The 26,705-nt window shown below is 36.7% G+C and overlaps 1 protein-coding gene across 1 annotated transcript in view; it reads right to left on the bottom strand.

The window, feature by feature from the left end:
* Positions 1–23,154, bottom strand: part of PCM1 (pericentriolar material 1) — a 79,568-nt gene extending 56,414 nt beyond the window's left edge. The window contains 8 exon segments of the mRNA XM_035726395.1: positions 6,358–6,474; positions 6,660–6,830; positions 7,509–7,778; positions 8,808–9,053; positions 10,544–10,658; positions 17,774–17,937; positions 21,077–21,146; positions 22,952–23,154. Of these exon segments, the coding sequence (XP_035582288.1) occupies positions 6,358–6,474; positions 6,660–6,830; positions 7,509–7,778; positions 8,808–9,053; positions 10,544–10,639 (900 nt within the window). The 5' untranslated portion in view covers positions 10,640–10,658; positions 17,774–17,937; positions 21,077–21,146; positions 22,952–23,154.
* Positions 23,155–26,705: the final 3,551 nt, after the last annotated feature.

Genomic DNA, 26,705 nt, shown 5'->3' with positions numbered 1-26,705 from the left:
CACAGATGATAAATTAGTATTAAATACACAACGGTAAATACAGTTTCAGTAGACTTGAAGAAAAAAAGAATAAGAATAAAACGGTGACACAGAGATAGCCTGCCATGTTGAATTAGGTAGTTAAGTAATTTCACAGTAAAAGATCATAAGCAATAGCTTAGCATGAAGAGGAATTAACAAAGAAAAAAAAAGGCATACAAAAAAGGAGCTCAAAAGGCCAAAAAGAGCGCGCACACACACACACACACACACACACACACACACACACACACACGCGGGATCCAGACCTTACAGAAAAGGAAGAACAGATCATACCAGGTTATAATGTCCTAAAAATATCCTTGAAGAAGATCAGACTAAAACACATTCTGCCCCACTTCTAGAAGTGATGTTAAAAAATACTAATAAAACAAAAACGAACCCACTATTTTCTAACCAAGGACAAAAATTGCAGAAACATTTCTATTTGATAATTTGATGTAAGTGGCTTCATTTACTTACATCTCATTTCATAAGCATAAAATAAAGCAGAAAACTTTATATTTTGTATCAAAGATATCATTATGTTTTCTTTTAAATTATGCTTATTTAGCTGAGTCTGAGAAATTAAATAGAATACTTTGAAATTCCCTCCAAAAGCTACCATTTTGCCTAAAGTAGACAAGTAAAATTAGATAGATGCCACTTTTAAAAAATTATAAAATGTTAAGGATCAATCTTAAAACTAGTGAAATTTAACCCAACAAGAAAAAATAAAAGTCAATCAAGCAAAGAAACCAATTTAAATACAACTTGGGAAAAATAAAGTATAAGACAAATTACATATGAAATGTATGTATACCATATTGGAATTTTTCATCATTGATCTCCTTCTTAAAAATCTTATATTTTAAAAGTTTAAAGATTTTACCTAATATTTACAGAGAATATTTCTATTAACTTAGAAACATTCAATTTTAAATTTGCACTGCTACCAAATTTTGGTTGGGGTTATGTAGATTTTAAGTGAATAATCCCAACTACCAAAGTTATTAAGAAGAATAAAGAAGTTCAATAATTTCATTTCAAGGTAAAATGCACTAATCTACTTTCTCCATGTACATGTGATTCCTGGAAAAGTTATGGAAACACAGATGGCTCCAGAGAGATTCCCTCCTGGGTGACATCCTTTATCGATACTCTGCAAAAATCCCTTCTCTTTACCTTCCCAAGTGAATAAGCATATGGCTCCAAATTAAATACTGGAAGTAAGATCAAATAAGGAAGTAAAAAGACTGTGGTTGGAGTATCTGATGCACAAATCAGAGAATTCAAGTCAGTGCTGCCTCTATCCTGTATTGACTGACTAGACTTCATAAACATGGAAGAGAAGCAATTATCTTGGTCAAAGCACTGCTTATTAAAGATTTTCTGTTGTCTTGAATTTCTAAAAAACTAAAGTCCTTTTCAAATTAACTACTGTGTACTCAGTCCTCTCTCCACCTATACAAGTGGAGTTAAGTTGCTAACACTGACATTCACTCCTGTTAAAATTCATCTTCTTAGTTCTGGCTTATTTCAATTTATAATCCTCCCATCTCTCAAAAATATGTAGTTCACACTTCAAGGTAACCTTAAAGCTCTCTAATTTTATAGAGTTTACTAAATAACATTCTGGTTTTTTACCCTTTAAGAAGCAAACTTTTAAAAAGAACTTTAATCCTTGTTAGTCATATTTTCTTTTAGATTGTATTTACTTACTTTACTTATTTGAGAGAAAGAGAGAGCATTAGAGAGCATGGAGGGTCGGAGAGAGGGAGAACCAGGCTCCCCGCTGAGTAGGGAGGCTGAAGGAGGGGGAAGAGGGGAGGCTGGATCCCAGGACCCCAAGATCATGACCTGAGCAGAAGGCAGAGGCTTAATAGATTGAGCCACCCAGGCGTCCCTTGTTACTCACATTTGTTTGCAAAACTCTGATACTCAGATTATAAAGAATTCTGAACCATTTATTAAAGGAAATACAATTACCTCCGGATTTTTCACTAATCTAAAAATGAATTCCCAACAATTTTGAAATTAGTAGAGTTTATTACTGCTTAATAACTTTTGCATCCATTTAAGTAACACTTCAGGGGCACCTGGGTGGCTCAGTTGGTTAAGCGTCTACCTTCGGCTCAGGTCGTGATCTCGGAGTCCTGGGATAGAGCCCTGCATCGGGCTCCCTGCTCAGCGGGGAGTCTGCTTCTCCCTCTGACCCTCCCTCCTCTCGTGCTCTCTCTCTCTCAAATAAATAAAATCTTTAAAAATAATAATTAACACTTCAAACGAATATTCAGAAAACCTGAGCTGAGGGAGGCAGGAAGGGACTATAGTCAAATATAAAGAAAGGGAAAATGAGAAAATGGGAATAAAAATACCTAGGGATTAGAACATGCCAAGTAGATGGTGCATGGAATAGGAATCCAAAAGGGAAGCAAAGAATATATTAACCCTTCAAACACATATTTTCACTTAAAGTTTTTAAGTCACCTCCAACAAGTACGTTTTTAGTTTACAGATAAAAAAACTAACTTAGACATGAAATCCAAAGCTGCATACAGGTAACAGTTCAATTTCAGAAAACTCTGTCTCCCTTTCCTCTAGAAAAATGAGGTTCCTCCAATAATTTTTCATGGATCCAAATTTATTTTTGTAGCTGAAAAGTACTTCAGATAATATGTACTCCATTTTTTCATGTGAAAGGTGTGGATAAAGCTGTGATTTATCCAATATCACAGGGCAAGTTAGGTTCCTAAGTTCTAGGCTGGTGTTTTCCACACCACACTGCCTGCTCCAAAATTATATGCTCAGTAGTTTTAAATACAAAAGTCTAAGACACCATTGTCTGAGGAAACATAGTCTGGTTTGGGAGACAAAGTTAACCCACATGAAATAATTAGAAATGATGAAAATAATAGCGAAAAAAGAGTAGATAATATTTTAAAAAGCTTAATAAAGTCTCTAAAAGCCACGAGTAAATGCGCGGGAAAGAAGAGTATGGGAAAATAATGAGGGCACAGGTACTTGTGGAAGGCTTCTTTTTTAAAAACTACGCAAAGTGTCATCATGTCTATAAAATATTCCATAAAATGGATTCTGTCCTTGTAAGCAGCTGGAAAATATCAACCATTTCCTATCAAGCTACCACTCACAAGGTTGGTTTAAGCTCTGAATCTCAACTTTTTTCCTACTCTCCTAACAGAATATGACATCTTGAAAAGATGTTAAGTAGGGAATGAAGGTGAGGTAGGGAGAACACAATTCTGCAGAGCAGAGGAAAAATCAAGTCAGTTGGTGAGAATGAGGAGTTTTTTCTAATAAAATAATATTATGAATAGAGTACTGATAGAACTACCCTAGGATAGCCCTAAGAATCAAAAGACTAAAGAGAATCAATTGGAATAAACTCCAAGAAGAAAGTTCAATAGAGAGTAATATTCACTTATAAAGCTATTATTCAAGGAAACTGAAAAACAGAAAAATGGTTTTTAAAAGTAAACGTATCACCTTAGGAAAAAAAGAAAAGCTGGCAGATTTTCCCGTTTGTCACTGTTCAGAAAACTTAAAGGAAACAGTAAGTTCCAAAGGATATTTACTCTGTCTCACACCTTCTCTTCTCCAATGCTACTCATTTTAAAAATAATCAGCTATTTATTTACTATTCTGTTGTGTTGGGCACCTTTTGCTTAATACTTCATAGGGAGATCATCTTAGTTGATTTCAAACTGTATCCTCAAATTCTTATGGGAGCCAGGAAAAAAAAAAAAAAAAACTGCCAAAATACTTAGAGGTTTTATCATTTTTAAACAGCAAAAAAAAAAAATGCATAAACAAATAGACCAATCCTAGTATATTAATATAAGCTAATAAAACATAAGAAATTAGTCTAATCAATACTTATTAAAATAGTACTGTACTCTTGCCAAATGGGTATGAGCACTTTCTTAAAAATGCTTTTACTGCAACTTCTTTTAAGTGTAACTACACAAAGAGCTGTCTTTAAACCTTTCCTGAGTGCATTTATGCAAATCATGGAAAATTCAGAGCAAACACTGGAGGAAAAAAACCAGCAGAAACATTACCAAACAAGTCAACTTTTTTGCTTAAGTATTTTTCTAAAAAAAAAAAAAAAAAAGAATGGAAGGGGTTTCCAACAAGAACAAAAATAAAAATCACAAAAGAAAAAAAGGAAAAAAGGCACTATAAAAATACTCCATTCTTAGAAAGACAGGAAAGCTAATAGCTTACTCCATTTTCTTTTTCTTTAAAGAATGACTGCAAGAATTAAGACAAAACTTAAAAGTACCACGTTCATACATGAATACAAATATCAAGAAACAAAAGGCAACTAATGGTTAAGGTTAAGAATTCTATTTTGAGTTCTCAATGGCAAAAAAAGAAAATGGATTAAATCCTTTGTTAATGCAAATTAACTACAGTTGCCACATATAATCCACCGGGAGGAGTGTAAGGAAGCAGAGAAAAATAAAAACACTAAGGGATAGCATTTTACTAAGGCAAATTACAGTATAATTAGCCGTGTTAATAGCTTATATATTTAAGAGTAATAGCAACAACAGAAATGCAAATAAGGAAGAGGAAATGTGAACAAAAGAGGTGCTCATTTAGAGACTTCCCAGATTAATATTGTGAAATATACCTTTGAGGGAAATCCACGTTTTCGGCTACATTTCCTATTAGGCCTCAGTTCCCTGTCATTCTGAGGAGGTCTGTCACCTTTCCCTTTTGGACTTGTGGTAACGTCAATGTCTGAAACCTGTTCTTGTGAAGCTGAATTCCCTAGTTTGTCCTCAATGCACGGCCGAATTCTCAGACTAAAAGATGCCTCCTTTATTAAATAGTGTAGCATATTAATTTCTTAATACAAACTCCTGTTTAACATACAAGCCAGCCTTGTGAATAAATACAAAAAATTCACCAGTCCATCTCTTTAAAAATCAATCCACCCTCCCCCAAGTGGCAATAAACTTAAGACTTTTAAATTTCTGTAAGACTAGACTAATGCTTACTATAATCAAGTATCATATCATATCCTAGGCAATTTCCAAACTATACACCTGGAGCACATTTTAACATTTATTCTGCTGTTATTAATATCAACTTTCATTATGTCATTTTATGTTATGAAAAAAATTATCACAGTGAACACTATATATGCTAATATATAAATCAAAATAACCAACTATACCATTTCCCACCCCTCCCCAACAGAATTCCTTTACCCACATTCCCCAATTCCTCCATTTCTGCTGGAATGAAATGTGAGGAAAAAAATTATTCCCAGCACCACTGTAAACAGAAAAACAATTTCTCCACAAAAGAATCTATTTTCAACAGTTGTTTGGATCAAGCCCTCTGAATATCTATCTCCTGGTGAAAACAATGTAGGACAAAAATTCAAATTTCCTCTTCAAATTAGGAAGGGCAGGGAAAAGAAAGGAGGCAGGTAAGAAACTACACAGGTCAACACTAAACGGAAACAAACCCTCAAATTTCTCATGCTGAATGGTATTTTGGAACATATCTCAGAAACAAAAGATGGACATCCATGGTTATCATTTCATAAGAAAAGCTTTACTGGTAACAGGTTTTCAAGTTTACTAATGCATGGTTATAGGTGCACCTGTTAAAATAAAAATGCTTAAAAGCATACTAGTTTTGAAGCACACTACCTTCTATGAACTATGTTTATTTTACAAAGCTTTCCTCAAAGTTCTGTAAATTCCTGATTTTTTTCCAAAAGACAGTATTTTAATAAATTTCATTTTGCAGAGTTAGAAATTTTATTTTTCTCACCACAAATAAATCATAATGTAAATGATACCCTGTCCCAATTTCATCTCGATGTTTCAGTCATCTGGTTTTGCTACAGTTCAAAGCTAGCCCGAGATATAAAAAATCCTAGTAGCCTTCAAATGAATCTTCAACAGCAAAAGAACTTGGAGATTTTTCTAAGAGACAATATACTTGTAGTAATGATATTTTGTGCTCCTAGCTCTTATACTCATGATGAATTTTAACTTTCCCAATGCTTAAAATGAGTAAAGCTGTGCTTAATGAAACCAATAGAAAAACTGCTTCTGCAAGCAGATCACAAATTAGATTTTTAAATCAACCATGAAAGCGTTCAATGTTAGTAAGTAAAACTTTTATACTTCCATGCTTTAAAACAATACATACAGCATTAACAATTTGAGGGTTTCTTCCCTGAAATATACTTTTCATTAAGGAATGCCTATAAAAAATATCATCTTGAAAAATGGGGGAAAAGTTTAAATCTTCATTTCCAGCACTTTTAATTACCAAAAAGCCGCTTACCGTGGTATCTGAAGCCTCAGACTGCACATCTATGTTTAGCGATGTGCTCTCAGCTACAGAACCAGATCCCACAGCTGAATCTATAGTCCGAACATCCTCCTCCTCATTTTCTCTAGCCTGAAATATTTTAGTGGTATAAATCATACAACTATTAAAAAGGGCAATAAAATGTTATAATGGATGGCACGATTTTTTGAAAATATATTAACTCCTCTGGGGTGGAATCAGAATGTTATCAGTATATGTACACTAATATACCACAAAAATAATTCAACACATTATTGAAAAGGTCCAAAACTTACAAGGATTTTTTGGAGAAATTTCATATATGACTTTTCTTGTTCTTTAAGGTGATCTATTAGATGAGTAAGGCGCTCAACATTAGCAGATCTTTCATTTTTCTCTACAAGATCTTCCCGCATGGAACTAGCTTTAGTAATATAATCACGAATCTGAACGAGCCTGCTTACAATCTGCATGAAAAACATTTGGTGGAAAAAAAAAAAAAACAAAAATAAACAGTATGTAAAACTAAGCATAATGCATTCCACAGCAACACTTCTACATATTTTTTATTTCACATATAGTCTAGGTTTATCGTTTTACATGCAAAAGATCTGAATCAAATTTAGAATTTAACCAAAACATAATTGGCAATACTAACAACTCCAATTACTATGAATTTCAAAATTTCAAAAGTAGTTTTAATTTACATTACCCAAAAAATTTCACTCAGAGAACTGCATGCCTTTAAACTACAATTTATGTAAATTTCTTCTACTGCTTATATATTATTTCCTTCTGAGTAAAAGTATTATACTTTTGAAGGTACTTTTCAAGAGAATTATATAACCATTTAAAAAAATTCTTACAATCTACTAATCACATTGTTTCAAACTCCTCTTTAATAAAAAATTGGTACACAGCCTTTGGCAGGTAAACAGAAGCCTTAATTAACAATAAAACATTTCTATAATCATTTTGGGTAAAGAGAAATTTACCCGATACTGAATAAATCTGAGAGAATAATGAAGCGAGTCCAGAAGTACTTAGCTACAATTCCTATGTGCATAACCCAATAAAACTTTCTTAATCTTAATATTCTACTTTGAAGCTCATGAAAGCAAAGAGCAAAACAAACATTTTTTCACCTGGCTGCTCTCCATTGCAGGCTCTCCTCTTCCATCTTCTTCAGAGACTTGACAGTTTTGCAAAAGGTCATTACTTAAAGCAGAGGCAAACAACTCTTTACATTGTGCTGATCCAATCATTTCTCTCTTTGGAGGACTTATAGCAGCATCTTTGCTCTTGTTCGTATTAATCTGCATAGGCAAAAAGTTGAAGGGCTTTCGGTTTTCACTAAGCTGACGTTTGTTGTTAGCAGCTGTTGCTCTACCTTGAGAATCACTTCCAATGCTTCTCTACATATGAAAAAGAAACCAAATCCCACAAACATTAATTTTTCAATAATTAAAAAAAAAATTCCAATGTTCTTAATCAGTTTTACCATCAGATATTGATTCAGGAAGTATACATAAACAGCTCTGTCCATAAGATTCAAAAAGATTCAAATCTACAGAAGTCTTTTACTAAAATATCAACATTTGGTCAACTCGTCCTGTTCCTCATTTCGTCAGACCTAATTCAACTGATGAATATGAGCAAGATCAGTCTAAATGAAGTACTAGGACTACAAACCCTATTTATAACTCATATTGCTAATCATACTTGTTCACCGATTTTGTAAGGGCTTTGGACCCAATGAGCAGATCTTAATTAATATAAACATCAGCATTAGGATGTGTCTAGATGAAACACTGCCTGAAAAAGTGCTCAGCTCAGTGCCTGGTATACAGTAAATGTTCAGTAATTATAAACACATGACTAATTGATGTGCTCACCAGTACCATCATATCAGACTTGAACATACCTTTATGCATATTTGGTAAACTGTTTTATCTCTCTAAAGCACAGATGTGACAATAAAACATTTGTTTAGAGTTCATTATCATTTCCATTTACTTTTAGTTCCAAATTTTATTTCAGTGATTATAATATCAACCACAGTTTTATTTTAAACTTGAGTAATCCAGAACATCCCACACTTAGCCAATGATAAATATTCTAAACTGGATCTGCCCTTTTGCTTAACAGCAATCTTATTCAGTTACTAACATGTAAAATTTAGTTCCAGGATGAAATGATTTACACTAGTCATAAAGTATAAGTAATAAAGTCACAGAAGACCTGACCTTAGCAAGTCTAGAAACAGTCTTTTTTGCCCTCCACGGAACATAATACCACTGCCACTAATTAAAATTCTTTCCATATACACAGAAACTAAGAAAAAGGAAATAAAGAGCTCACTTTTTATTCTTAAGACAAACTATTTAATCCATTCCAAATACTTCCCATAGTTCTAACTTGATTTTTGAAAGTAATTCACAAACCTGATCTAAATCACTGAAGTTTATGCGCTGTTTAAGTTTCTCTAATTCGGCCTGCTCTGGAACAGACATCTGAGTCACATATCTACTATGTGGAAACGAATGTGGAGTCTTTGTTCTTCGCCTTCCAACTCCTGGTGAGGACTCCGGAGAAATATCATTAGTTACCCTTTTATCACTTTCTACACCAAACTTTTTCTTATTCTTTTCTGATGATTTATTTGCTTTCTTCTGTTGGCCACCCCAATCCTTTAAAAAAGTAAAGGCAAAAATTAATCTGGCCTCTATCAAACCAGGAAAGTAATTTGATATGCTTAAAATTTTTCAGTCTTAAAGTTAAAAATGACAAAACATTTTTCACGTAAACATACAGCCTTAGAGACAATTATTTACTGTTACTAATGTGTCCCCCCCCTGCCATTTCAACCAGCCTAAATTTCATAGACAGTTATTCAGAAAATAGATTACTTTCCTATCATTGATCTTTAACAAACATAAATGCCAAACTACAACCCTAGAGTCAGTCTGAATATCTTCAAAAGCATTTTTAAAAATGGTTCCCTACTATTTATAAATTGGATAGTGAAATAAATTATAAATACCTTTACTGGCCTCCTTTAAAATCAGTGTGTATAAGACAGTTCAGAATCAACCTGGATTCTAAAGTAATTATTGTTATCTGAAGAAATGCTCACTGTGTGACCCTAGGCAATTTACTTAACTTCCCATAGTCTCAGTTTCCTAAAGTCTAAAATAGTGTCACCTTTAAAACATGATTAAAAATAATATTCACAAAACATCTAGCACAGTGCCTAGTATATAGTAAGAAATAAACATAACTATACTTACTTTGCACAGGCAATAATGTATTACATAATAAGACCTTACATGAAACGATAAAAATGATTCATGTTTTAATGGGAAAACATTCTTATTTACTTAGTTATACCCACATAACCTAAATCATTCAACAAAAAGGTCATAAATTCCTACCTTATTCATATTGGAAGAATCATTTAGTTTTACTACAATAAAACCTTTTGGGATATTCTCCTCATTGATAACACAATTCCCTTCTCTACAAACTGTCCCTCCAGCCCCATCCATGTGTGGGTGTTCTTGCCAACCTGTTGTTCTACTTACCCTACCCCTTCCTGGCCACAGATGCTTGGAAAAGAGATGCATATCTAATCCAAATTGGGATAATTGTACTTTAAAATTTTAAATTGGAACTAAAAGATAACTAGTCAGGATATAATTGTAGCAATAAATGAAAACTTTAGAATGAAGGGTCAGCCATAGTACACCACATGAACCAGAGAAGAGAGAAAGCTGGTCTGCAAAAAGAAAGTTGTGTTAAGCAAAGGCACTCAGAAGCAAAGAGACAGGGCGGTGAAAAAGCAATTCTTGACAATTTTCTGGTTCCTTTTTCTAGTCCCTTCCTAAAACCCAGCTATAGTGTTTTAATCTATTTAACTTATTTTCCATAAAGCATCTTTATACACTTATAATAAATCTCCTTTTTGGCTTGAGCTAACTCATGTTGATATCTGTTACCTGCAAACAAAAATGTCTTCAACTAATATAACAAACAGCCCAGGGTCATTTAATGTCTTGGCTAGCAAGAAAAAAATGTGTTTACAAAGAGTCTCAGTGAGTTTGATTTGGCTAAGTCAGGGGACAGTTTCATTTTATCATTAGTAGTTAATGGATACACCAACAATAATAAGTTATCGTACCATATTGTTGAGTCGGTCATCAACACCCTCATTGCTCCAGTTTGGTAAATCCTGATCATTCACACCTTCTTCAAAAGGACCTCCTCCTGTGGCCATCCTGGTTTTACTTAATTTTCTGCAAAACAAGTGAAAATTAACATTTTTAACCCATAAAAACAAACTCTTGATTTTTAAATCATTCCAAGAAGCTTAGTGACATAAAAGAATCTCAGAAAAGTTGATTTTACGAAATAAAAAGAGGTAGTGTCAACCACACATCATAGACAAATTGATTTAGCTGCCATACACATATTATGATTAACATAGGTAGCTGGAGAGATGGGAAAGGGAAGGAAAACTTCAAAATATCCACTATGTGTACTGGCCTGCATGCTTTCAGGCTATTTTATTTAATTAGTTGAACACAGTCCTAAAAGGTAGAGCAATGAGGTAGGAAAAAGTTATTAACGTCTAGAACCAAAACTGCTCTCAGGAAAAGAACCTAATGTTCCCAAAGACCTGGGAATTTGTTTTGTGTCAAAGTTTCAAGAGCGCAGAACTGCTCTGCATGGAGAAAAGTTTGGTTTTAACAGGAATGTAGTGGTAAGCAAGATAAAGAGAAGGCAGAGAGAGAAGCAGGCCTTTGCCGGTGAATGGGCAATAAAAGCCAAGAATACAAAGGCCTAAAACATTTAAGAAGAGTGATGCCTACCGCTTTACTTTAAATTACACTGCTGCTACCTCACAGTTTTCCCTAAATCTTGACTAGTCTACCAAAGTCGCAAATTCTCCCCACTAAAAAAAGAACTGAGGATTTTGTGAATATCTAGGAAGGTACTGAATTTCATACCTGGGTCAAAGAGAAGAGAAAACAAAGAGCAATGGTAGAAGCAGACGTTCAGAAGCAGAGATGATCAGGAGAAAATGAGATTTCTACATAACCCTGTGGAGGACTCTGGCTTTCCACTGGGTGTGGAACTGCGCAAGTTGGAGAAGGACTGAGTGAAAGAGATGGGCAGATTAACTTTATCTAGAATTCAAGGGGCAGAGAAAGCCATTAGACAGTAGGGTTATATTGGTTTCTGATTTTACAAATAACACTAACATCAAAGAAGTTAGATAATTTCTCCAAGGTCATTCAGATAAAAATGTCAAAAAGGAATACATATCCAAGTTGCTTTGACTGTAAGATCCAACTTATCCCATTCACTAGAGCAAAAAATTAAAAGCATTATCATCCACGACAAAGTAGGAATTATCTCAGATGTTTGAATGCTAGAATATCTATTAGAATAATCTATTAATAAATTCCAAAGAGGTTAAATTTTATCATCTCAAAAAAATGGTGATAAAATTCAACACTTAATTTGAAAAAAATCTTAAGAAGTACAAATACACTTCCTTACAGTTATATTTACTATTATACTATTTGTTTTTTTTTCAGTGAGCACATATTACTTTAATAATTTTCTAAGGAGTTGAAAGAAGTATATACTTTAAACCAATAGTCAATAATATTAAAATAAGAAATGAAGGACATCCCAAATAAAGACCAAAACAAGAATGTCACATATCAGTTATTTAGCACTGTTTTTAAAGTTCTACAAAATGGAAAAACATGAAACAGAAATATTAACACTGAGAAGACAAAAGGTGGTATTCTTAAAAATATCCACTAAAAAACATAGAGAACTTCAAAATATCACCAACAACCACACAGAAAATATACTGGAGAAAAATGATGCCAATTAAAATGTGACAAAAAAGAAAACATCTAGGAATAATGTAAATTTTGCCCTAAATAAAGAAGCACCAGTAAACTATAAAACAATGTAAGACAAAATTGTGAGAGAAAATTTGTAAGAGAAAACTTACTAAGTAGAAAAACAAACTATCTTCCCTGATGGGAAGACAAAATTTATAAACATACCATTTTTTTCCTAAATATATACTTAATGAATTCCCAATGGGACTCTTCTTAGAATCTGACAAAACAAGTCAGTATAAAAAATTTAATATCTGAAAAATAAAAGCAAAAGTAGCAATAGAGGTTGGGAGTTTAGAAAACTAGTCCCAAGAGATATTCAATCATATTTAGTACCTATATGATTAAATTAGTATTAGCTCCCCCCCCCCGGCAAAATCCTGAGATATACCCAATTAGAAAAATGTAATGAAGAAAATTAATCACAGCTAACATCTATTTTGTTTACTATATGCCAAGTACCATGCTAAATATTTTATAAGCATTCTATCATTTAATCCTCATAAAAATACTATGATGGAGGATTATTCACTTGATGGGACAATTTGCTAACAATTTTGAAAAAGATTTAGAGATTTAATAGCACTTCTCAACTAGAATCCTTCATCTCAAATACAGAACACAGAAAAATGATGAGTAACAATTTTTTTTCAATTCTCCCAAGGATGGTACATACCCAGTACCATTCCAGACACAGAAAAGGAATTAATTCACAGTTAACAATAGATGCCTTAGAGCTTAATTCTCTCCCAACTGAAAAAGGCTGCCTTATACCATAACACCAAGATAGTAAGTAGATTAAAAATAGATCAGGAAGATTAAAAAAAATCAAACAACAGACAAGCAAGAAAACAGGATGGGCTTTAAAAATCAAGATCTTACAAATATGGAATGCAGAAATAAAAGGGAAAAAAGTTCAACAGATTTTATTCACATAAAAGTAAATCCCAAGTTTATGGAGAAAAAATAATAGTAAATGACAAATCAGGGGGAAAATCTGAAAGAAATATGAAGTATACAGTCAATATCTTTATAAAGAACTTATGGGGAAAAACAAGAAAAATAAAAACACTAAAAAAAAAAAAACCCAAATCCAAGAAAAGTAAGTATAAACAGGCAATTTAAAAAGAAGTCAGTAAACATAAAATGATAAAAATATTAACAATAAAGTTCAGCTGCAAATTAAAACGAGAGACTATTAAAGTTGCTATATTACACATATTTCCTAATCCTGATGACAGCAAAGGGAAACTGGAACTCTCAGTCACTATGGTGAGAGGGTAAACTGGCATAACCTTTCTGGAAAGCATTTTGGCAATACTGTATCAAGAACTAAAATGGAGTTTTGACCCAGTAATTCTATCCCTCCAGAGCTAATATAAGAAAACAAACCTAAATAGGGGGGAGGGGGAAACTATAATGCAAGAAATAGTTTATTATGCTACAATTGTGATATTGTAAACTAAATGTGAAACCATAGGCTAGATGCTATTAGGAAACAGTACCCTTCAAAACATATATAATTATGAAGGCTGAACGATATTGCCTATGTTTATAACATCATAGAGTATAAAAGAAAAAGCAGTATGTAAAATTGCATGTAGATTAAAAAAAACTAAGAATCTATACAAAAATGCTTGCATGAAAGCAACTGTTGGTTGTGGGGGTAGGAATGTGATACTTTTTCCCCTATTCTCATATATTTTTAGCAATACTTTGCATTGTTTTTTACACTAGAAATATATTTAAGAACTTTACAAAATAATTGATACCCATAGAGAGGTATGTCCAATGAGCTGAAATGACATTTAGACGAATCATTTTGCACCTGCTATTTCCTAGATGTACCAATGTAATTTATAATACTAAGGAACAGGCAATCCAAAAACTACATATGCAGTAGAGGCAATACCATCTTCAAAAGTACTAGAAGCTAACTGTAAAACATAACTTAGAGTGGGAAGTTATTAAGGTATTCAAATAAAAACTCTGCCATTTTTTCCTAAAATAGTATATGCTATGCTTTCTATTAGTAGAGTAATAAAATTTACTTTAAGATAAATTAAAAATATATTTGGAGAGATAGTATTTTTTATTTTTTTTAAAGATTTTTATTTATTTATTTGAGAGAGAGAGAATGAGAGACAGAGAGCACAAGAGGGAAGACGGTCAGAAGGAGAAGCAGACTCCCTGCTGAGCAGGGAGCCAGATATGGGACTCGATCCCAGGACTCCAGTATCATGACCTGAGCCGAAGGCAGTCGCTTAACCAACTGAGCCACCCAGGTGCCCCTATTTTATTTTTATATTATGATAAATTCCTCCTAAAATGAAGAGCTTCTTCTAAGAACCTATTTATAGGTTATATGACTTTAAACACTATTAAGGCAAGTTTTAAAACAATTTAAAAACTATTAAAATTAGTTTGGGAAAAATAGGTCAAATTTAAAGATTTTATTTATTTATTTGACAGAGAGAGACACAGCGAGAGAGGGAACACAAGCAGGGGGAGTGGGAGAGGGAGAAGCAGGCTTCCCACTGAGAAGGGAGCCCGATGCGGGGCTCGATCCCAGGACCCTGGGACCATGACCTGAGCCGAAGGCAGACGCTTAACCATCTGAGCCACCCACGTGCCCCTTAAAAAAAAATTTTTTTTTTTTTTTTTTTTAATTTGAGAGAGACAGAGAGAGAAAGCACAAGCAGGGGAGTGGCAGAGGGAGAAGCCAGCCCTCGGCTGAGCAGGGAGCCTGATGCAGGGCTCGATCCCAGGACCCTGAGATCATGACCTGAGCCGAAGGCAGACGCTTAACCAACTGAGCCACCCAGGCGCCCAAAATAGGTCAAATTTAAAAAAAAAAATCTTTTTAAAGACCAGTTACTATATAAAGGCTATTGAATTTACAGAATAAACAACTTTTGTCTATAGTTACATTGTGATGATAAACACCCATATGAGGACAGCATATTTAGTAACTTAATAATGATACCAAATGTGTTTAAAAGGCACACTCCTATACAAGTATTACTATGAAGCTAAAGAAGTAATTCCATGTAGATCAATTCTCAAAATAGTAACAGCTGATTTATCTAAGAGGGTAAAAATCTCCCCCCATAAAATGTAGAAAATACAAGCAAGTATTTTCCTCCTCTTCATGCCAACCTCTCTAACCACCTCCAAGTTACCTTTAGAAATAGGTGCCTGCCTTCCAAATTTTGTTCTGTAGATACAGTTATTATTCATATAGTTTTTATTATTATTATTTTAAACTATTATATGGAAAGACTTCTAATAATAAAATACTAGGTAAGGGGCGCCTGGGTGGCTCAGTTGGTTAAGCGACTGCCTTCGGCTCAGGTCATGATCCTGGAGTCCCGGGATCGAGTCCCGCATCGGGCTCCCTGCTCGGCGGGGGGTCTGCTTCTCCCTCTGACCCTCCTCCCTCTCGTGCTCTCTGTCTCTCATTCTCTCTCTCTCAAATAAATAAATAAAATCTTTAAAAAAATAAAAAAATAATAAAAAAAAATTTAAAATACTAGGTATGTAGACAAGACGACCAATTCAAGTAGGCTTCCAATGGCAGAATCAATAGGACTTGGTGACTATTATGATGTGGCAGTGAGAAAGCTGTTCAAGGATGAGTCCTAGGTTTTGAGCTTGAACAATGGGGTGTATGGTGATACATTCACAGTGACTGGAAAAGAAACAGATTTTTGTTGAGAGATATGATTCAGTTTTAGCAATGTTGGGTTTGAGGTGAAATCCAGGCTGGAGATTTGCAAGTCATCTGCTCAGAAAAGTACTTGAAGTGGCACAGAAGGCATTGGGAGAAGAGGAAGAGAGTTAAGACTGAGCCTGGAGGGACACAGATATTTAAGAGACAGGAAAAGAACACTGAAGAAGGTAGAAAAAGGAGGGAAACAAGGAGCATGTGCTAGAAAAGGCGAAGGTGTATAAAGAAGGAGGTTATCAGTAAGAATGCCAGATGTTACTCTGTCACATAAAAAAAAGTACTAAGAAATGTCCACTTGGATATAGCAACAAGGAGGTTACTGATGACCTTGGTATGAGCAATTATAGCAGGCTGGGGAGGGTCAATCCCATAACTGTAATGCGTTTATTGATAGGAAGCAGCAAAAATAAAAGAAGTCACTAGGTAATTTTTTCAAGGAATTAGTCTATGAAGGGAAGCAGACAGAGATGGGCATGAGGAAAGTTTTGTTAAAAGCATGCTTAAAATTTGTTGGCCAAGAGCTGGTAGAGGAAGATCTTGAAGATGCCGAAAAGAAAGGAGATAGTGTGTGGTCTCTGAAAAAGCAGTAGCAACTGGGACCCAGGGTGTTAAGAAAAACGATGGGCTTTAGACAGAGGAACACCTCTTTCTTTGAACAAAGGGAAAGGAAGGAAGGATGGAAGTATATGGAGGCTAGTTAGCAGACCTGCTGGTAGATAGCTGAGAGAGTCTGTAAGTGACGTGAAGTAGAAAGGATTGATCCTTAAATGTGAGGGTGAGACAGCAGTGTCTGAGATGTGAGAAGAGTAAAGGAGAATGACTGTGGGCAGCACTAAGGACTCCGGTGAGAGCAGAGAACGTGCACAGATATCACTAATCTGCAATGTGAATTTTCTTCCCAGCAGTGCTCATCAGCCCGGGTAGAATACTTCACTGAATCCATCCAAGGTGGGGGATTTTGCCAGGCAGGTTTAATAGAAAAACAATAAAATGGAAAAGCTGAAGCCACTGGAAAACAAACAGCAGCGCAAGTCACAGATGATGGTATGGGAAGAACAGGGATAAAAGTAAAATTCTTCTACTTTAACCAAACATGTCTACCCATGCTCTGACCTACTAAACTGAGCTGAAACTAATTAGAAGTTTCATTTAGCTATTTTTGACAGCCCTATCCTGCTCCCTTATCTCACAAAGATACAAAATGCAAAAGTACTATGGCAATTTATAAACTTTCTGTGACTGATCTTTTTGAAGAAAATCCTGTCATAGGATCCTTACCATAGAAAAGTATTTATATATAAATATATACTTAATACTTTTCTATAGGTGTGTGTGTATGTGTGTGTGTGTGTGTATATATATATATATATATATATATATATATATATATATATATATATATAATTACCACAGAAATACCTATGATTGCCCCAAGGTAAATTTTTGAAATAAGAATATAAAGAAAAAACTAATCAAGTTAAGAAAAAACACTATTTTTCTAAAATCTTTAAATTCAGATATTATCTCTGAAACGGCATTAAATTACTTCTAACCATCTCTGGAAATACCATCTTGACAACTGTAAATGAAGGTTTTAGAAATTACTCATCCTAATAAAATAATGTAGGAAGTACAGTTTTTTTCTAAATATTTACTTACAGTCACAAAATAACCAAAGGTGGTACTTTACATATCTGTACAAGTTTTCTAAAGGTTGCATTATTTAGGGTATTTCTTTTACTAATTATAAAAATACCTGGTACACTGTTTGGAAACTCTTCATACAGTGTCCAAATATACTAAGCACTTTTAATGGAAACTGAGAAGAAAATGCATAAGTATTTGGTTTTATGTATTGTTTAGCCAGTTTCATTTGAGGAACTTCTCAATTTCTTCTCTGTGCTTATGATGGTCAAGTACCTTAAAAAAAAAAAAACACACACACATAGGATCTTTTCCACAGCACTTTCAATTTGAGACTTTCTAAAAATTTTAATAATTTTTTAGAACGTAAGATATCTCTGTAATTACCCTCTTCTAATTAATAAAATAAAACCTGTTAAGACATTGAGGGGAGGGGGATAAAAAGGCGGTAACAAAACACAACACTATTTGAATCAACAAAAATTTTATTAGACCTCACTATGTACCAACTATTGCGTTAGGTCTATCCTACGATATAGTTATTCTGTGTAGAGCATTTCATACCAACAAAATATACCCTTGCTCAGAGAAATGAGAACACCGAGGTCAGTTAAATTCTGCTTGCTAAGACCTCTCCCTCCCTACAATTTATATTCAAAACCTACTGCGTCCTTGTCATGGGTTACATACAACACCCAAATAAATCCATAGACCCTGCTACCACCATCAACTTGGAATCTCAGTCTTCGCTACCAGTCCCATACTCACTGCTATCAGCTCCTCATATCATCCCCTTCCACTGGACCATTACAAACAAACTTCCTATACATCCTCCATCTGTTCCCCAATATTCCTCCTACTTCTTCTGGTTCAATAAAATCTCAAATCCCTCTAAAAGCACTATTTCCTTAGCAATCCTTTCCAAAAGGGGCACTACTCTTGCCCATCCCCAGATTCATGAGGAAAGGATCACATTTATGGACCATTCTTATTTAACTAAGGCTTATTAACCTTCCTCTTCTGAACAAATTAGTCATCAAAAATATCACTCTCCCTACCGTGGGCACCACTTCCTACTGTCCTCCCCAAGACAGTCTTGCACTTTTCTTGGTAATAACTGTCTCATGGTTTCACTCTCCACGTCATTACCTACTTTCCTTATTTTTCTAAGACTGTGAATGGAGATCCAACATCCCTCTCATCTTCTCTATTCCAATACTGTTTCACTCTGCACTGGTAATTTGTTCAAGATCCTGAAGTTCTGAAATCCCTTCTTCTGATCATAAGTCCCTGCTTCCTACTTTTCTCACTTCGTCATTCCTGCTGAACCTGCTCTTGACCCTACTGCAAACTTCCAGTCCCTTGGTCATTCTTCTTTCCAGGAATCCGTTAATCCCTTGCTTCCTTACTCAACCCCAAACACAAACCCAAGTAAATCATTCCAAAAATGCCTTGCAAGCGTCCTTGACTTCCTCACCTACTTGCCCATTCTACCAATTCAATTCTGGATAAACCCCACTACCTGCTCTCTTTGCATCTACTCACAAACTGTCAAAGAGCAGAGAAATAATTATGTCATTAGCTATGTTCACTATTAAGGTATATTATCCTGTACACACATAAATACACACTTTCAAAACATAGGTTTGCTCCATGAGATAAGGCACCTTGTCTGTTTTGCTCACTGCCATATCTCCAGTACTTTACAGTCATTAAGTCACCCACTGTAGGCACTCAATTAAATTTGTAAGATGAAAGTATTGCTAGGTACTCTGCTGGCTTCTAAATGAATTCCTTAGTGCGATTATTCCAAACGCTTTCTATTTTTCCCAAGTGTCAAATACACTTGTCTCCTTTACAAATGGCCAAATCCTCTAATGAGAAAATCAAGGTCTTCTAAGGTGAATTAACATAATTGCCCTAAATTTTTATTCCATCTCATCCATCCTTCCTAACGTGTTAAAAAGAAAATTATTTTTTTTTAAATATTTTATTTATTTGAGAGAGAGAATGAGAGAGAGCACATGAGAGGAGGGAGGGCCAGAGGGAGAAGCAGACTCCCTGCTGAGCAGGAAGCCCGATGTGGGACTCGATCCCAGGACTCCAGGATCATGACCTGAGCCGAAGGCAGTCGCTTAACCAACTGAGCCACCCAGGCGCCCAAAAGAAAATTATTTTATAACTGGTTTTATAATTCTTTTTATTTTACTAAATGCCAGCTATATCACTCTAGTGTTAAGAACTCTACTACACACTCACATGTGACCTTTCCTGATTCAATTTTTCTTGTCCTATTAGTCTTCCAACTAAAAAAAATACTGAAAAGTATAATAAAGATATAAATCAACTGCCAATCTGTATTTTCTCATGATAGCTGGCTTAGTTCATGAAGGAACTAAGGACCTATCTGCTTTCCTGGAAAGCAAGGATATATTAGACTATATTTTGAAAATACGTTGTCTTAAAATTTTAACAGTGGAATTAAATTCAGACTCTGACACTTTTCCTAAAAAAGCAATTATTTCTAACAAAAATTTCTTCGGATCCTCATCCTTTAGTCGTTTAATTTCTAAATTGTCCTAAGCAAATAATTACTTAACTTTTCCTCAATAAACTTTCCTTGACTTTTTTGGCTGGTCAGAGAGCAACTGTACATAACCAGCATTTGACAATGCATAAAAACTAATGTTTAACTTCAGACACCTAAAAGAAAAAAAGCACAACTTCAGTCAACAGTGTATGTAACAAGCTCAAAAAGCAGAGAAATTTGTGAATAAAAATTTTTGAAAAATCAATAGAAAAGTTGTAGGAAATGACTTAAGATTAAATAGATTTGGAAAGAGGCAAATCCAGTAGCTGTTATAGGACAAATTTTAACTCAAAAGGGTTGAAGAAATGCTGTGACAAAAAAGACATTTCAAAAGGCATTGTTTAAATTATTCTAGTATTTAATAATTAAGAATGACATGGCTCTTTTCTAGCAAAAGTATGAAAGCAGACCAAAGTGACATGCCAAAAAGCAAGGCACACAGGGCAGCAAACCCAGAAGGTCTGTTTACTAAATAGAGTGGGCCCTCAATCATGCACTGCTATGCTGATAGCAGTCTCTATAACATTATAAAGTCTTCCAACTATGATACAAAGAACAACAACATAGGGGCGCCTGGGTGACTCAGTCGGTTAAGCGTCTGCCTTGGGCTCAGGTCATGATCCCAGGGTCCCGGGATCAAGGCCCACATGGGGCTCCCTGCTCGGTGGGGAACCTGCGTCTCCCTTTCCCTCTCTCTGCCGCTCCCCCTTCTTGTACTCCCTGTCAAATAAATAAATAAAATATTTAAAAAAAAATAAAAACCAAAAGCCAGAAAACAAAAAACCCCCACAAAGAACAATAACATATATAATGATGACAAATTACCTGTTTAAAAACTAATTTTACAGCTCAGAAACGGCTCCTTCCCTGCTTCACACTTCAAAGCTGTTGCCTGCTTGTGATTTAAAAAAAAAATCACTTTAGTGAATTCTTTACTTACACTATGGAGTATAAATAAATACTATATACATATATATATATATAACCTAAAATGTTTAGAAAAATAAAAAAGGAAACATCCAACTTATCAATATTTTAGACTGGTTACTTTAATCCTTTTGGAAAACAATGTGATATACTTGAATGTTTAAATCCTCCAAACTTGTAAGATTCTACCAAACCACAACGTGATCAGTTAATATAGCTACCTTGGAAAGTAATAAAAATCGTTAACCCTAATTACCATGTAAAGATCCATGCCAAAGTTTACTCCTCATATTGTCATTAACTTTCTGCCACTCAAACTATTCAAGAACTTTGTATATTCAATGATTAAAAACCAGATTTACTGGGGCGCCTGGGTGGCTCAGTTGGTTAAGCAACTGCCTTCGGCTCAGGTCATGATCCTGGAGTCCCGGGATCGAGTCCCGCATCGGGCTCCCTGCTCAGCAGGGAGTCTGCTTTACCCTCTGACTCTCCCCCCTCTCATGCTCTCTCTCTTCCATTCTCTCTCTCTCAAATAAATAAATAAAATCTTTAAAAAAAAAAACCAGATTTACTTGAAAGCTAGCTACTTAAAAAATTATAATAACCTTGTCATATATACACACAAAGTGTACCTGCAGTTCAAAAACTCAGTATTATAATGGTTTCCAGGACTCTCACCAATAAGGTAAGAGGCAAAGAAAAGAGCAGGTGCACCCGAAGCTCTACAACACCCACTCCAGCAAGCAGAGAATACCAGAAGGCGGAGTCTGGAAAGCCGTTATGGGGCGGGGGTGACAGGGGCGCCCAGAAAGCCCGCTTCTTCCAGCGCCAAAATACGTTACTCACAGGGCACAAGACGCAAACCTCCAACCGGTCAAAAAAGAATAAAAAAAGAAAAAAAAAAAATCGAACAAGGTAAGATCCTCAGGAGTGGGCCACAGGATGAAAAGTTTGGACGACCCGCCTCCCTAGCAGGGCCTACTATCCAATCCCCAAACACCAGTTTCTGCAAAGCAAGAAATCCCACTTGGCATTTAGTTTTCCCCATCTTAGGCCCTTTCTTACTGGACCTACAGTAGGACACGGAGAAGGGGAGCAATGGGAGGGGGGAGGGAAGAGCTGTTAAATTATCATTCCTCTCGCAAGTATAAGCCACCTCTTCGCCAAAGTCAGGAACGCCTCCCCGCCCCCCCGCCTTTCTGCTCTAAGAATACCCGAGAGAGCAAAAATCCGCTGCTCGCAGCCGCAAAAGTCGCGTCGCTCCTCACCTGGCGTTCTTCCACCCCAAATTCTGGACATCGAAAGCCCCACAGAATGGAACTTGGGGGGGGGGGGAGGTGGGAGCGGGCGCAGTCACGTACACTAAGGCCACTAAGGCCCCTCGCTATGGAGAACTCGAGCCCTGTCCCTGGCAACCAAACCCCCGCTCCGCTTCCTCCACTCGCAAGGGACATTCCCCTGGAGCACCCGAGACGCAGGGCGGCCTCCTTCTCCCGGCCAGAAAATGAGAGGGGCGGGGAGGCAACAAGAGGGTTCTGCAGTCGCTAACGCGTCCCTAGATGCTCACCCGGAGATCGCGTCAGGCGGCCCGAGATAAGGGGCGGGCTGTCTGCCTAGGGGACCCGAAGATGGTAGCAAGAAGACCCAGAAGCCCACGGAAAGGCGTGGGCCCGAGGCCAGGCCCGACAGGGTCAAGCGTCCCAGAGCCGTTGCTCTCCCGCCCCTGCGCCGCGCTGCCCTCGGTTGCCAAGGGCTGGGGACGCGCAGCATTACCTGTAAACGAAGCAGCCGCTCCTGCCAACGGTGGAGTAGCGGTCAGGCCCTACGACCCGCCACCGGCAGCGGTCCTCCCTTAGAGACCGCAGCAGGGAGCGCCTACAAGTTCCCTGGCTGCCTAGGGCCCAATGGCCGCCTTCTCTACCTTAGCGCCAACCGCCGCAGCCACCGCCATCTTAGGATCTCATTGTGGTGGGAGAAGAGGGGCGGGGGGGAACTGCAGAGGGGGCAACGCGCCGAGAGACTGCGCCGTCTCCTCGGCAACGGCCGCGCGGGGGCGAGAACTCGCCGGGGCGGGAGCTGCAGTGCGATCAACGTTCTAGACTGGAGTCATGTGACCGCCGGAGTCTGTGGTGTCACCTCGGGCCCTTTAGCCTGGCGCCGCTTACACGAACGACCAACCAGAGACTACATATCCCAGAATGCCAATTCGACCCTGGTTTATAAGCGTCCGCGCGGTCGGTCACGAGAGGGTTAACTATAAATCCCGGCATGCTGTGAACATCGCGGCGCTGCTCTGCGAGCTGGGGGCTCCGGGCCTGTACGGAAGTAAGAGTGAACCTCCTCCTTAGCTGGAAAAACTGAGGAGACTCTCGTCCTGGTTTACTGTGTGGCTGTCAGCTCCGGATCCTGCCGGAGGGAGGGGAGAAAGACCTAAGTCGCTCCTCTGGTTCTTTGCCCACCCACATCCGGGTTACGAAGAGCTGGAACCAGAAGGGCCTTTACGATCTAGTCCTGATTTTACACGGTGGAGGTTAATCACGGGAAATTAATTGGCTAAACTAACTCTATAGGTAGTCAGTGGGAGAATCCTAAATGTTAATAATGAACACCACCTTGGATTAATGTCCTACTTTTTGCTTGGAAGAACCAGATGATTTTAATCAAAATGTAGTATAGAGAAATTGTCTCTTAAAACTAGTCTCTGAATTCTTTCTTGATTTATGCTCCCATCTCCGCGGTGGCTCTATCAGGGATGGTAAATTGACAGGTTCTCTCTTGGTTAAAAAAAAAAAAATCAACTGAGTGAATCCTGAGATCTAACTGGCTTTATTCGACAATTCATGAATTGAGCAGCATTCCATCCAGCAAAGAGAAGATCCTTAGAGCTGCAGAAAGAATGTTTTTAAATGCAGGAAGGGGTGGAAAAAGAAAATTATTAGCAAAGAGTGCATTGCTTCTGGGTAAGGTTGCCTTCCTGAGTGGAAAGGAAAGCCTTGCCAGATGGATTACTGACCTACTGATGACCAAGTCATTCCAGGGTGACTAGTTAAAGGTTATATTACTGGGGTGTTGAAACTGCAGTTAGGTTAGGTATTAAGCCTTAGTTGGCTAATGTGGGGTTTTGGTACACATGACTCCATTGGGGGCCTATTTCCTTTTTAACACTGGTAACAACACACTGGGGGGGAAAAAAAGTGATAATAACTTTTAAGGCCTTTCGTGTGACTCCCTGAAAAGTTAAAACACCTTCAATTTTACTTGAGTGCAAGAGCATTCTATTTTTAGACAGTTTGTAAGGTGAGTTTGTTTTAAGCAAAATAAGAGTAGAATGAATAATGGACATTTAGGTTCGAGTACATTCTGTGCGTCTAACGTTGGTAATTACTTAGGTAACAAAAACATAGTCCCTGCCCTTGAAGGGCTAATATTTTAGTGAAGGATCAAGAAATAGAATGTGATGTAAATAAATTTTGTTTTGTAAGAAAACAAAGGGCTGTGGAAATCCAAAGCACAGAGTGCTCTAGGCTCCCTTCTAATTCCACCACTCGATAACTCTAAAATCTTGGGCAAGTTTCTTAACCTTTCTGAGTCTCAGTTGCCCCATCTTTAAAATGAGGGGAGGGAATAATACTGCCTACCTTGCAGGGATTTTCTTTCAAGTAGTATTTATTTTGTAGAAGGCAGAAGTTAAGCATTTTATTTGTTGTGATTTTCTTAATTCTCCCAACTATCCTGAAGAGATTGATCCCGCATTTGTTCCATTTTACAAATGAAAGGTTAAATAAATCACCAAAATTCTGACAGCTCCAAGTGGTAGAGCCCTGGTGAAACTGAGGTCTACTGAACTCGTTGGAGGGATTTTTGATTAAATAAAGAGAATGAGTGAAAAAATTACTAGCATATGGGAAGGCCCCAAAATATTAGCTATCTTTATTATCATCACCATAATCATCATTTTGTTTATATATATATATTGTTTTTAAATATGTAGAGGCTGTTGTCATTAAAACAACTCAAATGATTCAAAATCATTACTTAATATGGTCATTATGCTTTTTAAATTCATGGTCTCTAAAAAATGTCAATACTATTATATCTGTTTAGTGGGGGGAGGAGCCTGAGGAATTTTTATATTAAAAAGAGATCCTCAAACTCAAATATGAGAATACTGATCTTAGCAGAGAACAAGGGAAAGAAAAAATCTGAAAAAAAACTATAAAGTTATTTCAGATCTCCCAAACCTTAACATCTAATTCAGAAAATAAACCTTAAGTGAACGAATCCATTTAGTATCAGTAGTGTATGAATATGGCAAATAAATGATACCGACAGTAAGTGCTCTGGGAATTCAGAGAAAGAATATTAATATATTGCCTCAGAAATAATGATGGCACAGTTTCTGTGCAGAACGGAATTAGGGGCAACAGTCTAGTGGAAATGTAGATGGGGAATGAGGGGTCTCTCAGAGATACAGGTTGAAACTACCTATCAGTTTCCCATATTTAAGAACTTAATACACGTATTAAACATAGGAGAGGAGGCCCAGATGGAAAGAAGCACGCTTAAAACACATAGTACATCCAGAATTAGTAATGGATAATGCAAAAACCAGATGGGGTGAAGTGGAGGATTCATACGGGATGGGGAACGGGGAGGCAAGAGAAGAAAGCAGGAGTGATGAACACGTTTCTATGTGTTTTGTACAAACTGTAGAAAATCTTAAATGTTGATCCTGAAGAGATTGGGCTTTGTTCTGTGGATAGTGTAAAATCACACTGGGTCTTTAGAAGAAGCAACGAGGGGCACCCGGGTGGCTCAGTCATTAAGCATCTGCCTTCGGCTCAGGTCATGATCCCAGGGTCCTGGGATCAAGCCCCGTATCGGGCTCCCTGCTCGGCGGGAAGCCTGCTTCTCCCTCTCCCACTCCCCCTGCTTGTGTTCCCTCTCTCGCTGTGTCTCTCCCTGTAAAATAAATCTTTAATAGAAGAAGCAGTGATATAATGAGGTAGTTATTTTAAGACTTTAATCTAGTGGCAATGTTTAGAACAAGCTAGGGAGAGCGGGAGATGAGAACAGGTGGTAACTGGCATGAAGTAATTAAGGCCTGGCCTAAGGTAGTAGCAGAATGAATCAAGTCAAGGAGTTGGATTCTGATTGGTTGTCATGCTGCGTAAAATAGCATTTTTATATTTAAGATGACACTGACCAGGGGGTGCTTACAGTAGAACATTTTGTGCTATATTATTTATTTCTTTAATGTGTTCTGTGTTCTTTCTCCACAGGATTTAAGTAAAGTGAGAGCAGAAACCCTGCCTTTTGTAGTTCTTTATTATCACAAATGCCTCGCAGAGTTCATTTACTGTATTTTGATATTCACGAATTTGGTCTTTGAATAAACAGTTCTTTGCAGTACCCAGTTTTAACCTGAAGGTGGTGATAGAACTTAAAGGAAAAATCTTCGGTGACCACTATACTCTTATAACTGAATTTTATGATTGTTTTTATATGTGATTTTTATACACCCAAG

This window comes from Zalophus californianus, chromosome 2, assembly GCF_009762305.2.
Source record: "Zalophus californianus isolate mZalCal1 chromosome 2, mZalCal1.pri.v2, whole genome shotgun sequence".
NCBI classification, from domain to species: domain Eukaryota; kingdom Metazoa; phylum Chordata; class Mammalia; order Carnivora; family Otariidae; genus Zalophus; species Zalophus californianus.
Note: the sequence above shows the minus strand (reverse complement) of the source record. Positions and strands in the feature narration are given on the sequence as shown.